This window comes from Lucilia sericata, unplaced genomic scaffold (genome assembly GCF_015586225.1).
Source record: "Lucilia sericata isolate MDLA Ls3-8-SP2 unplaced genomic scaffold, ASM1558622v1 Contig004925F_arrow, whole genome shotgun sequence".
NCBI classification, from domain to species: domain Eukaryota; kingdom Metazoa; phylum Arthropoda; class Insecta; order Diptera; family Calliphoridae; genus Lucilia; species Lucilia sericata.
The window spans coordinates 1,921-17,005 of record NW_023997387.1 but is presented as its reverse complement, the minus strand read 5'-3'; the positions used below and the strand labels follow the sequence as shown (position 1 = coordinate 17,005).

Genomic DNA, 15,085 nt, shown 5'->3' with positions numbered 1-15,085 from the left:
ATAGTCTAGTCTATAGTCTAGTCTATAGTCTAGTCTATAGTCTAGTCTATAGTCTAGTCTATAGTCTAGTCTATAGTCTAGTCTATAGTCTAGTCTATAGTCTAGTCTATAGTCTAGTCTATAGTCTAGTCTATAGTCTAGTCTATAGTCTAGTCTATAGTCTAGTCTATAGTCTAGTCTATAGTCTAGTCTATAGTCTAGTCTATAGTCTAGTCTATAGTCTAGTCTATAGTCTAGTCTATAGTCTAGTCTAGTGATGTTTTCGCGTCAAAGCATTGCGCGCTTTTCATATCTCTTTGCATCCCACGCATCAAGTTACATGCAACGCTTCTTAAGCGTAAATTTTTTACATTCTTTATAAAGAACTTCTCGTTTATTAAAATTGTTAATACACATTCAAAATAGAATATAAATTGCCAAAATCAGCTGACGCTTACAAAAGTAGAAAGTAGATCTACTCTAAGCATTCTACGCGTCAAGGCATCTTATACTTTTGTGCTTGTAACTTGTAGCACACAATAACATTGATTCAACTTTTTTGACAGCCGCGTAGAATTCGAAGAAGCGTAGAACGCGTGCTGTGGACCACCAGCTTAAGTATTCTTTGCTTTAACTCAGTTTCTTTTCATTTCCATTTTTATATAACAACAACCACAACAAAAAACAAACGGAAATATTATGCAAAAACAAATCAATTGTAATGTGTAAATGTATTAGTGCAACACCCAACACTGCAGTTGTTTTTTAACAGCAACAACATCCTTGTTTACCCAAAAACAAACAGTGGTTTGTGTATTTATGTATCTATTTTGTATTTACTCTTATTAGTTCCTTTTGTTAGTTCAACAAGTGCGTGTTTTACTTAAGAAGCGTCTCCGTGTTAATTCTATTTCTAATAACAAAATGCCGGTTATAATAAGAGAAAATGTAATAAATTTAATAAAAAGTGTTAATTTAGTTTAAGTTTAATTGTTATATTGTTGAAAAGTTAAAGAAAATGTGTGGTATATAAGTTAAAATTCTAATTGGAAAAATAAGCAAATTTTGTCACAGCATCTGTGTTTGGGCAAAATGGCGGCTTGTGCAAAAAAAAAAGAAGTTGTGTTTAAAGCATAGAAAAAAAGTCTCAAGGTTAAATTGGATTGTGTTGGTTTTTGTTGTTGGCAAAAAATGTAAACAAAGCGGGAAGGAATCGATATAAAAAATGAAAAGAAAATTTAGGTAAAAGGCAATTAAAAATTATAAATGAAAAATATAAAAAATAAAAGAGTTAAATAAAAATATAAAAGTGTTATATCTATTAAAATGAATGGAAAAGCTTATAAAAAAGAAGTGATAAAAGGTTCTTAATGAAGGTGAAATCTTGAAGTAAATAAAAGCCAAAGAAAATAAATCAACAAAAAAATAAATAAAAAGGATTAAAAGCATAAAAGACAACTAAAGCAAAAGGTAAGTGAAGAAAAATTCAAAATTATAAGTCTCTTTTTGTTTATATTAAAACAAAATACTTTTATACTTCAATTTTCACGGCAGGAGAAAACTGTTATACCTACTTAAATTAAAAAAAAAACGTTTTATATAAATCGTTTTAAAGAAAAACTGTTAGACACTAATTTTTCTTAAGGAATTTACTGTTTTACTAAAGTTTTCTACAAACTGTTATACAAAATATTCTTCTAAATAAAAACAATTATACCAAATATTCTACTGAATAAAAACTGTTATACACACATTTTCTTATAAGAAAAACAGTTTTACACAGATTTTCTAATTGAAAAAAAAATTCTAAATAAAAAAACTGTTATTTTACCTATTATACTAAAAATTTCCAAATAAAAACTTTTATATACAAAATTTCCCTAAGAAATAACTGTTATACAAATATTTTTCTAAAGAAAAAACTATTACACATAAATTTTCTTAATGAAAAAAATCTATACACAAATTTATACAAAAATGTTATACACAAATTTTCTTAAAGAAAAAATTGTTACGCTAAAATTAAAAAAAAATCCTTAAGAAATAACTGTTATACTGAAAACTTTCTAAAAAGCGGTTAATTTTTCAAAAAAAAAAAACAAGATTTGTCCTAAATGAAAAACGACAAATTTTCTTAAGGAAAAAACTGTTATACCCAAATTTCTTTAAGAAATAACTGTTACACACACATTTTATAAAAGAAAAAAAACTGTTATACTAAAATCTACTTAGGGAAAAACTGTTATACCCCATTTTTTTAGAAAAAGAATTGTTTTACTAAAGTTTTTCTAAAATTAACTGTTATACAGAAATATTTTTATAAAAAAAACTGTTATATATAAAAAGTCTATAGAAAGACTTGTTATGCAGACATTTTTATGGAAAGAAACTGTTATACTAAAATTTTCGTAAAGAAAAAACTATTATGCACAATTTTTCTTAAGAAATAAATGTTTTATTAAAATTTTTCCAAAGTTTAAACTGTTATACCCACTGTGTATATTATGGTCTACAGCTTAGTCCATAGTATAGTCCAGCCTATTCTTCTGCATGGTCTAAACTATAGATTTGTCTATAGCTTTGTCTAGTCTACAGTCTAGTCTATAGTCTGGTGAATAGTCTAGTCTATAGCAGTCTATAATCTAGTCTATAGTCATGTCATCATTCTAGTTTATAGTCCAGTCTATAATCTAGTCAATAGTCTATTGTCTAGTTTAGTCTATAGTCTAGTCTAGAGTATAATCTATAATCTAGTGTATAGTCTGGTCAATATTCTAGTCTATAGTCTAGTCTACAGACTATTATACAGTGTAGCCTATAGTCTAATCTTTAATATGCTCTATATTCTAGTCTATAGACTAGTTCATAGTCTACTCTCTAGTCTGATCCATAGTCTATTCTATAGTTTAGTTTATAGTGTAGTGTATAGTCTAGTCCATAGCTTAATCTAGTGTAATTAGTATTGTATATAGTCTAGTGTACTCTAGTCTAAAGTCTGGTCTATTTAAGAGTCTAGTCTATAGCCTCTATATTCTAGTTTAGTCTAGAGTCTATAAACTGGTCTATTCTGTACTATTTTCCAGTCTTGTCTTATGTACTCTGTACTTTATTGTCTGGTCCATAGTCTAGTCTATAGTCTGGTCTATAGTCCAGTCTATAGTCTAGTCTATAGTCTAGTCTATAGTATAGTCTATAGTATAGTCTAGTCTAGAGTCTAATATATAATCTAGTCTAAGTCTGGTCAATAGTCTATGGTCTATTATATAGCCTAGTCAAGTCTATAGTATAGTGTATGGGATAGTCTGTAGTCTTGTCAATATTCTATAGTCTATTCTATAGTGTAGTCTTTTCTTATGTACTCTGTCTGGTCCATAGTCTAGTCTATAGTCCAGGCTATAGAATAGTCTATAGTCTAGCCTAAAGTCTAGTCCAGCCAGTCCAGAGTCTATATTATAGCTTTTCTTATCAAGAAATTACACCTTCCCCATTTTCCCCTCTTAATTCAAGAAATAAAACACATTTTCGAAAATTCATCTCCTAATTATTTTTGTATTTTATTATTTATTATTTTACTCTTTATTAATTATAATTTATTATCAATTAATTAATTTTATGTATATGTATGATTTTTAATTATATTTTAAATTAAGGCCAATTTAAAATTTGATGATTTTTTTCTTCTAAATAATTTATTAGCATTTTACCAACTCGTAAAGATTTTTACTCTTCACAAACGAAAAATCCCAGTAAATTCTAAAAAAATTGTGTCTAAAACACCTGATATGGAATATGAGAACTCCAAAATTGAAAGAAGAAAAATTACTAAAAAAAAAAAATTATTTATATTTCTTTTATAAAATTAATAAAATGTTGAAAATTATAATCATAATTAATACTAAAGAAAGAAGCAGAAGTTTAAGAGAGAAAAAAAGCAAAAAATAAAATATTTCATTAGATATTTATATATAAAAAAAAACTATAAAGTTAAAAGAAAATTTTAAAAACGTATTTTACAGAGAATTGTTTTTAGCCAAACGTTTTAAATAATAAAAGAACATTTGAAACAATTTCATGTTTTATTTAAAAAATGTTCGTTTATGTTTAAAAAGAAAATACCCTCGTTCCAAATTATTTTATTTTGTTGTTGTTACATAAAATACTTAAGACAGCCTTAAGTTTCAATTATTTTAAAGGGCTGCCTTTTCTTTATACAATTTTAAAATGTTTAAATTTAAAAACTTGGTTTCTTTGTATATAATCATTCATCCCCTTTTAAGCTTTTAGTAAAAGCCAATTATTTAGTCTTTGTGGTAATATTTTGTTAAAAAATTAAATTTCCAAATAAAAGAAACATTTAAAGAAAACCTCTCATTTTGTAACTAAAACAGTTTACTAATTGAATTTCAAAATGTGTAATAAAATTTAAAATATTTTAGAGCGAGGTTTTTGCGCACTCTCTCTCTCCACTCTACTCAGCGTATTTAGAAGCTCATGTAGCCACGAGAAGTGGAACGATGGCGAGCACACAGATAAGATACCAATACTATGATAATTAATGCTACCAAAGCAATGCCTACAGCAATGGGCACCACATCGGGAGTTTCCGAACTGTCGCAGTCGCGTGCAGTCGAAAAGCCAGTAGCATTAGCGGAACGGAAAGCTTCAGTTTGAACATCGTGAACCTTAACGGTGCCCAATACTTCTTTGTTCATAACGGTTTCGGTTAAATTGAAGACCTGAGGACGAGTACAGTGGTACGACATTTTAGTGGGGGCTGTGAAAATACCACCACGGTAGATCAATTGTATGGTTTGATTTTCTGCAAAGAGAACATAACACCATTAAAAGCTGTTTTGTTTATAGTTTTAATACCAAACTCTCACCTTTAGCATTTGGAAAATGATCACTCATTAAGGGTAAAGTAAACATCATCATGGTCATGTTGGTGGTGCCATTAACACGATCGAATTGTAAAACCATAGTGTGTTGAGCAGTGATTGGTCCCCAATTGACCTGTAAAAATTGTGTCGAATTCATGTCACAGCTCATATCTTCAACTTTGGAATCCTTGGGGATGTTGTACAAAGCAAAGGCTGTTTTGTTATCTAAATGGAAGAAAGGAAATTTATTTAAAAAAAAACTATTTTTCTTATCTAGATTTTCCCTGAGCTTACCTTTGGTATCGTAAGTGAAATTCAATTGAGCTGCCATTCGTACCATTACACAACTGGAGTTCCAGGTTCCAATTTCTGGTTCTGGATAAGGTTTGGGTGCTGGTGTTGTGGTCGTTATGGGAGCAGCTGTAGTGGTTGTGGGTGCTACAGTTGTTGTCGTGGGTTTTGCTGTTGTCGTAGTAGTTGTGGTGGTAGGAGCAGCCGTAGTAGTAGTGGTAGTGGTGGTGGTGGTTGTAGTGCTAGCTGTTGTAGTGGGTGCAGGTGTGTTGGGTGGTAATGTAGTATCCTCCTTAATGGGCAAAATAGGTACAACTGTTGAGGGTGGCACAGCTCCACTTAAATTAACACTCATTTGAGCGGCTAAAAGAAAGATAAATAAAAGAAATTAATAATTAAGAAACATTTAAAGATCCGATTATATAACAGTCCAGTCCAGACCAGACCATAGACTATAAACTGGACTACAGGCCAGACTAAAGACTAGACTATAGACTAGACTATGCTATAGACTAGAATATATATTAGACTATAGACTAGAATATATATTAGACTATAGACTAGAATATATACTAGACCATAGACTAGACCATAGACTAGACTATAGACTAGACTATAGACTAGACTATAGACTAGACTATATACTAGACTATAGACTAGACTAGACTATAGACTAGACTATAGACTAGACTATAGACTAGACTATAGACTAGACTATAGACTAGACTATAGACTAGACTATAGACTAGACTATAGACTAGACTATAGACTAAACTATAGACTAGACTATAGACTAGACTATAGACTAGACTATAGACTAGACTATAGACTAGACTATAGACTAGACTATGACTATAGACTAGACTATAGACTAGACTATAGACTAGACTATAGACTAGACTATAGACTAGACTATAGACTAGACTATAGACTAGACCATAGACTAGACTATAGACTAGACTATAGACTAGACTATAGACTAGACTATAGACTAGACTATAGACTAGACTAGACTAGACTATAGACTAGACTATAGACTAGACTATAGACTAGACTATAGACTAGACTATAGACTAGACTATAGACTAGACTATAGACTAGACTATAGACTAGACTATAGACTAGACTATAGACTAGACTATAGACTAGACTATAGACTAGACTATAGACTGTAGAGTATACTATGGACTATGGAGTAGGCTATAGACTACTATATAGATAGATTATAGACTAGACTATAGACTATCTTAGAGATTTACCTATAGGCTACACTAGAGACTAGTCTATAGGCTGCAGACTAGATATTAGTTTAGAATTTAGACTAAACTATAGAACAGAATATAGATAGTTAAGAATAATGAACGAGAGATCAAACTTTAGACCAGGATAAAATATAGAGTAAATGCTAAAGATTAGTAGGTAGAGCAGACTATAAACCAGACTATAGACTGAACTAAAGTTGGGGCCATACATAAGTTAAGATTATATTGACTTTTCACTTTGTTGTGGCAAATTAATTTTTCACTTTAACCCTATTTTATGGAAACAAAAACAATTTCCCTAATGGCTACAGTACGCTTGGCTTGTCTGAGTTTGTTTTATTTTTTTTAAAACTGTGACTCATTTTAAAAGCGATTATTTTGCGATGATGCATAAATAACAATTACTTATATTTTTTAAACAAAACAGAGCAAACAAAAACAATAAACTACTATAAACAACAAAATGGTTACCAAGTGTTATTTAAAACTACATACATTTGTATTTACTTTACAACAATAAAAAAGAAACAAATGTAATTTAAAAATAATCCTTTTATCTAAAAATTGGAAAAAAATATTTTATATTAAAGAAGCATAAAATTGACCTATTATATACTTTGGAAATAAATTTTATAGATAAGAAAAATGCGGGAACTCAATGCTGAAACAAACCTTGAAATCAAAGCAAAAAACCAAATTGAATCAGAAAAAAATATTTAAATATAAAGTATTGCAATCGAAAGATTTTAATTATTAATAATTATGACAAATTAATCACAAAAAATAATGAATGAATTTTTGTATTAAAAGCATCACAGAGTTAAATAATAAATAGGTCAAAGTATTTGGAACAAATAATAGGTATTTCCTTTTTATATTTCAATAAAATAATAAACGCAATAAGTAGTTAACCACATTTTCATATTAATTAATAAATAAACCACTAACTAAAAATACTATTTATATATTTAATAATAAAAAACTTAATATAAATCAAATAATCACAAGTTTATCTCTGTGTTCTTACCAGAGAAAAATAGAGATAATCTAACTTATCTTATCTAATAGTACAAAAACACAAATTTTGAATTAGCATGTAACCAGCAAATGATAAACTGAACTTTCATCTCATTCATACGCCATAATTCCATTTATATTTAAGACGATAAATGTTAAAGATTCTCCACATTTCCAAATTGTAATGGAAAAGAAAGAATAAATAAATAAACAACTACATAATAAAACGTTGATTAAGGGTATTTATTTAAGTCGTTTTATCTTGTGTTAAATTTAATTTAAATAAAGACCTAAGTAACAGAAATGGGAAAATGTAATGCATTACTTTAACGTCATAAAACAATCCCTATTTAAGCAGTTTTTTTTTAATTTGAATTTGTAGATTTATTTTGAATTTGAAACTCATAGTTTCTAGTAGAAGAAAAGGTCCCATGCTATAGTAATAATTGAAATTTTTTTTTGCTTTAAAGAATTTTAAAAACGCCTCTCCCATCCCTGCGTACATGCGGCAAATTCACAAAAAAAAAACACTTAACGCTGTGACCAGCGACATCAACAACCTACTAAAGATAAATTAAAATGGATTTATTTAGCTGGAAGAGACGAAAGAACAAAAAAAATATATAATGCAAGCACTTGACATTATTTATTTAAGGCAAATATTGAAATTAATAAAAATATATTATACATATTTCTTTATCTTTAACAAAATCAACAAAATTAAAACAGATAAATTTAAAAAAATATTTTAATATTTAACAATTGCCTGAACTTTTGGGGTTTTGAAAAAAGGAATTTACAAAATGGAGTGTTTATCTCATCTCGATATTTGAAATTTTTATTTAAACTTTTATAAAAGACTTGAATATTGAATGTAAATCAGTTTAGGCTTAAGCCTTCAGATCAGTTTACAGGATTTTGCCTAGTATATAGTCGAAACAGTAGATCAGTCTATAATAGGCAAGACTACAGATCAGTAAAAAGTAAAGTCGGTAGATCAATCTATAGATCAGTCTATAGTTCAGACTATAGAACAGGCTATAGTCCAGACTATAGATCAGGCTATAGTCCAGACTATAGATTAGATTATAGTCCAGACTATAGATTAGATTATAGTCCAGACTATAGATCAGGCTATAGTTCAGACTATAGATCAGGCTATAGTTCAGATTATAGATCAGTCTACAGTCCAGACTATATATCATTATATTGTCCAGACCATAGATCAGTCTATAGGCGAGACTATAGATCAGTATATAGTCCAGACTGTAGATCAGTCTATAGTCCAAACTATAGATCAGGCTAAAGTCTAACCTATAGATCCGTATATAGATCAGTCTTTAGTCCAGACTATAGATCCGCGTATAGATAAGTCTATAGTCCACTATAGATCAGTCTATAGTTCAAACTACAGATCAGTCTATAGTCCAGACTATAGATCTGTCTATAGTCCAGACTACAGATCAGCCTATAATACAAACTAAAGATGAGTCTATAATTCAGACTATAGATAACCCTATAGTTCAGACTATAGATCAGTATATAGATCAGTCTATAGTCCGGTCTATAGATCTGTCTACAGTCCAGACTATAGATCAGTCTAGTCCAAACTATAGATCAGTCTATAGTCCAGACTATAGATCAGTCTATAGTCCAGACTATAGATCAGTCTTAGTCCAGACTAGTCCATACTATTGATCAGTCTATAGTTCAGACTATAGATTAGTCTATAGTCCAGACTATAGATCAGTCTATAGTCCAGACTATAGATCAGTCTATAGTCCAGACTATAGATAACTATATAGATAGATAACTCTATAGTCATAGATACTCTATAGTCAAGACAACAGACTTTGTATTTCCACTAGAAATTCATAATTTTACCAAAAATTTGTATTGTCTTCTTCACTAAAAATTCTAAATTTAACCCGAAATTTCACTTAAAATTTAAATTTTATCTAAAATTCGAAGTTTCACTAAAAATTTTTAATTTCACCAAAAATTCGATATTTCACTAAAATTCAAATTTTTACTAGAATATCGAAATTTCACTAAAAGAGAGAATTTCATTGAAAATTTCACCAAAAAAGCTAAATTTCATTAGAATTTTATAAATTCAAAATTTAAATTCGCACTAGAATATCGAAATTTCATAAGAAATTCGGAACTTCCTTAAAAATTCGAAATTTTACTAAAAATTGGAAAATTTACAATAAATTCTAGAAATCCGAAATTTAAAATTTCACAAAAAATTCGATTTTTTTGTAGAATATCGAAATTTCACTAGAAATTCAAAATTTTATTTAAAATTCACAATTTTACTAGAAATTCAAAATTTTATTTAAAATTAATTTTTTTTTTTATTAAAATAGTGATTACACTCGAATTTCGAAATTTCACTAAAAAAATTTTAAATTTAAACAGAAATTCACAATATCAAAATTCAAAATTTCACTAAAATTTAATACATATTAAACTAAGAAATCGAAATTTTACTTGAATCTGAAAATTTGTAGTAAAAAAAATCAAAATTTCTCTATAAATTCGCTAAAAATTCAAAATTTCATTAGAAATTCGAAATTTCACTAAAATTAAATATTCAAAATGTGTAAATCTTCATTAGATATTCAAAATTTTCAGGAAACTAATTATATAATACATTTATTTTCTAAAAATATGAAATTTCACTCAAAAATTTCTCTAGAAATTCAAAATTTCACTTGAAAATTTCTTTAAAAATTCAAAATTCGTCATCTTATTAGATTTGATTAATAGTCTCAAAGGAAAATTTTAAAAAATTTTCCATAAAAAATTTCAATTTATAATACTGATGATAACTAGCATCAGTATTATAAAGATCATCCATCTACTTATTAGTTTTGATTTATATTTACTGTTTACTAGAGTCGTTAATAAATCTATATAACATTTAACTTAAACTAAATTATCAGTAAACTTTGATTTATGAAGAACAAAGAAAAATGTTAATTAAATATAAGTAATGAGACAACAATAGTATTTAAAATAAAACAAGTTGAATAAACACCATTTACACATAGAATTAGGTGCAGAAAAAAGGGGTAAATATTATTTTGTGTACTATTTAACTATTTAAAAAAGGAACACTTGTCTACCAAGTTTTAAAAGATTAGCGTCATTTTTCTAAAGTTAGTTTTGTTTAAAGTCTAATAGAAAACCACAAACAACAACTTGACTACCATTTTCAAAGTTTAGTAAAACCATAAAAAAAACGAAATTTAATATTATAACTAAAAACAATGAGGGAGGAATTAGGTAATCAATAAAATAACAAATTCTAATGTTTTGTTTGTTTTGTGAGTTTAAAGGTCATCATTTTAAAACAACGTTGTATGAATAATGTGGTTGCAATTTAGTTTTATAAAGATATCTTAAACTTTAAATAAAACAATTACAATTGTTTATCACTATAAGAAAGAGAAAAATAAACGCCCTTATTTTTTGTGAAATATTCCACTGTCAATATCAGGGTTTATTATGAAAAATATGTAATTTGTGAACTGCAATACAAAGTATAATATGGTGTTTATTTCAAAAATCAAAGCAACTCTTAATGAGTAATAGAATATGGTAAATATTATTTAAAACAACAACAAATAATAGGGGTGTAGTGTTTAGCGGTTACTAAATTTCCTATAATATGAGCAATTTACTTTATTAAATAGAAATCAAAATACTTAATAACAAATATTTAATTGTTGTTGTTTGCTTTAACTTCCAACGTGTACAAAATATTTACTAAAAACTAAAATTTCATTTGTCGTTATACATATGTATAAAACTGAACTAATATAGTATGTATAATAATTTGTTTATAAACGTTAACAGATAAGAAGAGTCTGTATATAATTGTTAATTTCGAAAAAAAAAAGGCTTATTATTCATATAATTTTTTTATTGTTATAGTTGATTGGCATATATCAATGTCGTTTAGTAAATCTGAGCTTAAAATATGCATTTTTTGTTTATAAAAAAAGCAAAAACAACAAAAATTTATAGGGAATTTAATCATCCCGTTTGACGGACGGCCTATTGCAAATAACTTTATCTCAGTTTTAAGCGCGTGGAAAAGAAAACAATATTTTCTTATCACAAATAAATAAAAACTATTTAATTGTTTTAATAAATAAAAAACAATTTGTCTAAAATGTCAACATAAAATTTTAATATGTTTTTTTGTTATTAATAAAAATGCATTTAAATTTTGGTTGAAGAGTCGTCATTCTTATCAAAAAGAAAACATTATTATTTTTATCACGAGTATAGTACCATCTATAGTTTAGATTATAAAGTGATCTGACAGACTGATCTTTAGTTCTCACTGACCCAAAGTCTTGACTATATATTGAGCTATAGTATTGATTATAGATTGTTCTATAAGGCTTGACTATTGAATGATCTTTAGCCTTGTCTTTAGTATTGGCTATAGACTGATCTGTAGTACATATTTTAGTCAAATTGAAGACTGATCTATAGTATACTGATCTGCAGTTTATAGTCCAAACTAAATACTGATCTACAGTTAAAACTAAAGTTTAAACGTAAGCCTTGACTGTAGGCTATCTTTAGCCTTGACTATTGACTGATCTACAGCATTGACCATTCTATTGGTTTTGTCTATAATCTGATGTACATATAATCCAACTATGGACTGAACTATAGTCTTGACTATAGACTGAGCTGCAGTCTTGATATAAAGGCTGAATTTTTTCCAGATTATGAACTGATCATGGATATCCGATCTATAGTGACAACTTAAGATTGATTTGTAGTTCAAAGCTTTAGACTGATCTTCTGTGCTAACTAACTAACTAACTAACTAAATACGTAACTAACTAACTAACTAACTAACTAACTACTAACTAACTACTAACTAACTAACTAACTAACTAACTACTAACTAACTAACTAACTAACTAACTAACTAACTAACTAACTAACTACTAACTAACTAACTAACTAACTAACTAACTAACTAACTAACTAACTAACTAACTAAACTAACTAACTAACTAACTAACTAACTAACTAACTAACTAACTAACTAACTAACTAACTAACTAACTACTAACTAACTAACTAACTAACTAACTAACTAACTAACTAACTAACTAACTACTAACTAACTAACTAACTAACTAACTACTAACTAACTAACTAACTACTACCTAACTAACTAACTAACTAACTAACTAACTAACTAACTAACTAACTAACTAATTAACTAACTAACTAAATAAGTAACTACTAACTAACTAAATAAGTAACTAAATAAGTAACTAACTACTAACTAACTAAATAAGTAAGTAAGTAACTAACTAACTAAATAAGTAACTAATAAGTAACTAACTAACTAACTAAATAAGTAAGTAACTAACTAACTAACTAAATAAGTAACTAACTAACTAACTAACTAACTAACTAACTAACTAACTAACTAACTAACTAACTAACTAACTAACTAACTAACTAACTAACTAACTAACTAACTAACTAACTAACTAACTACTAACTAACTAACTAACTAACTAACTAACTAACTAACTAACTACTAACTAACTAACTAACTAACTAACTAACTAACTACTAACTAACTAACTAACTAACCCTAACTAACTAACTAACTAACTAACTAACTAACTAACTAACTACTAACTAACTAACTAACTAACTAACTAACTAACTAACTAACTAACTAACTAACTAACTAACTAACTAACTAACTAACTAACTAACTAACTAACTAACTAACTAACTAACTAACTAACTAACTAACTAACTAACTAACTAACTAACTAACTAACTAACTAACTAACTACTAACTAACTAACTAACTAACTAACTAACTAACTAACTAACTAACTAACTACTAACTAACTAACTAACTAACTAACTAACTAACTAACTAACTAACTAACTAACTAACTAACTACTAACTAACTAACTAACTACTAACTAACTAACTAACTAACTAACTAACTAACTAACTAACTAACTAACTAACTAACTAACTAACTAACTAACTAACTAACTAACTACTAACTAACTAACTAACTATCTAACTAGAAACGTAAACATTTATGAAAATTCTACAATATTGATGTAAAAGGTATAGAATTATTTATTTCCTTCAATAAATATACCCGGGGTAAACGAAAGGAAAATTTTTCAGCAAGAGACCGGGTTCAACAACGAGATCTCTAGTACCAATAATTATAATAATTTTTATATAGACATTTTTCGATTTTTTATTCTATTTCTATAAACTCAAAAATCCCCCCATTTTAAATAGAATTGTTTCGCATTAATTTCACTCTTAGCTATTTCTTCGTCTTCTTTCCTTTATTAGACTTTAGAAGTGCAAAAAGTGATGAAATTACAATTAACTTGATATAAAAGGCATAATAAACAACAATTTTTCAACAGGTAAATTAAATTAATAAATTTCATTTAAAAAAGCAGAAAATATGGCATAAAAAGTGAATTAAAATAAAACAAAAAAAAAACTGCAACAAAGAAAGAAGAACCAGGTATAAGTAAAAAAAAATAACTGGAAATTTCGTTTTAAACTAGCAAAAAACAAACAACAATACAATAATAATGTTGTTGTTGGGGGGGGCTAATGGCAAAAACAAAATTGCTTTATTAAAATAAAACAACAAATACTTAAAGAAGAGAACAACAAAAACATAGAACGCATCAGCTGAGAGCAAATGAAATAGACCCTTTATGTATTTTTTTTTCACCAACTACTGTTTTTTGCTATTTGTTTTTTGCTTTTTGTCTTTGCAAAGCAAAAGCAAAATAAAAAATGACGTCTAAACTTGACCAGAACAAAGCACTTACAAAAAATAGCTTAATTTAATAAAAAAAATGGAATATTATTAAAAAATTTAATATATTGTGATATTATTTACCTGTTAGCAAGCAGGCCGTTGATAATATGGCCAAAGTAATTAATTTATTATGAAACATTTTGACCAACAAAATTTAATTCGCAGTATATATTTTCACTTTATTTCTATTTGCTTTACTACAGCAAAATTTCACAGTTTTAAGAGGACGTAAAATTTTCTTTAATTTGTTTTCTGCTTTAATTTAGCGTAAAATTCTAGTAATAAAATAAATTATAAGTTTTTTGCGTTTTTAATAAATTCCAAATAGTTTTTTTTTCGCTTCTATTTTCTTTAATATTTTCTCCACAGCACACAAGAAAAACCAAAGAAGACGACGGACGCACTTCACAAACGGCGATGATTATTCGTTTAAATAACAATGAGCAATAAAAAAATTATAAATGATTTGATGAAAAAATGACAAACAAAATTGTAAAAGTGTTGCCAGATGGTTGATTTTGTACAGTAGGGTTTTATTAATGTATTTTCGAACAATCGGCTTTTGAGTTGGAAAAAGTCGAAGTCGTCTAAAATAATTAACAAAAGTCACTATAATGATTATCTTCTAAGGAAACTAGACAGAAGCCAGTACCTCGTTTCTGCATTTTCACATCGAGAAAAATTATCGGAAAAGAAATTTAAATATTTCTTGTTAAATTTTAATGCCCACAATTTAAAAATTAACTGAATAACCCTGTTAAAAACTAGAAGACTATTTAAA

General features: G+C 27.4%; 1 protein-coding gene across 1 annotated transcript; it reads right to left on the bottom strand.

The window, feature by feature from the left end:
• Positions 1-3,805: 3,805 nt before the first annotated feature.
• LOC119615324 (integumentary mucin C.1-like) lies at positions 3,806-14,764 on the bottom strand. The gene is made up of 4 exons (XM_037971391.1): positions 14,386-14,764; positions 5,154-5,513; positions 4,863-5,084; positions 3,806-4,798 (listed from the first exon to the last, which is right to left on the bottom strand). The coding sequence occupies exons 1-4, from the start codon at positions 14,441-14,443 to the stop codon at positions 4,461-4,463; spliced, it is 978 nt and encodes a 325-aa protein (XP_037827319.1). The 5' UTR covers positions 14,444-14,764; the 3' UTR covers positions 3,806-4,460.
• Positions 14,765-15,085: the final 321 nt, after the last annotated feature.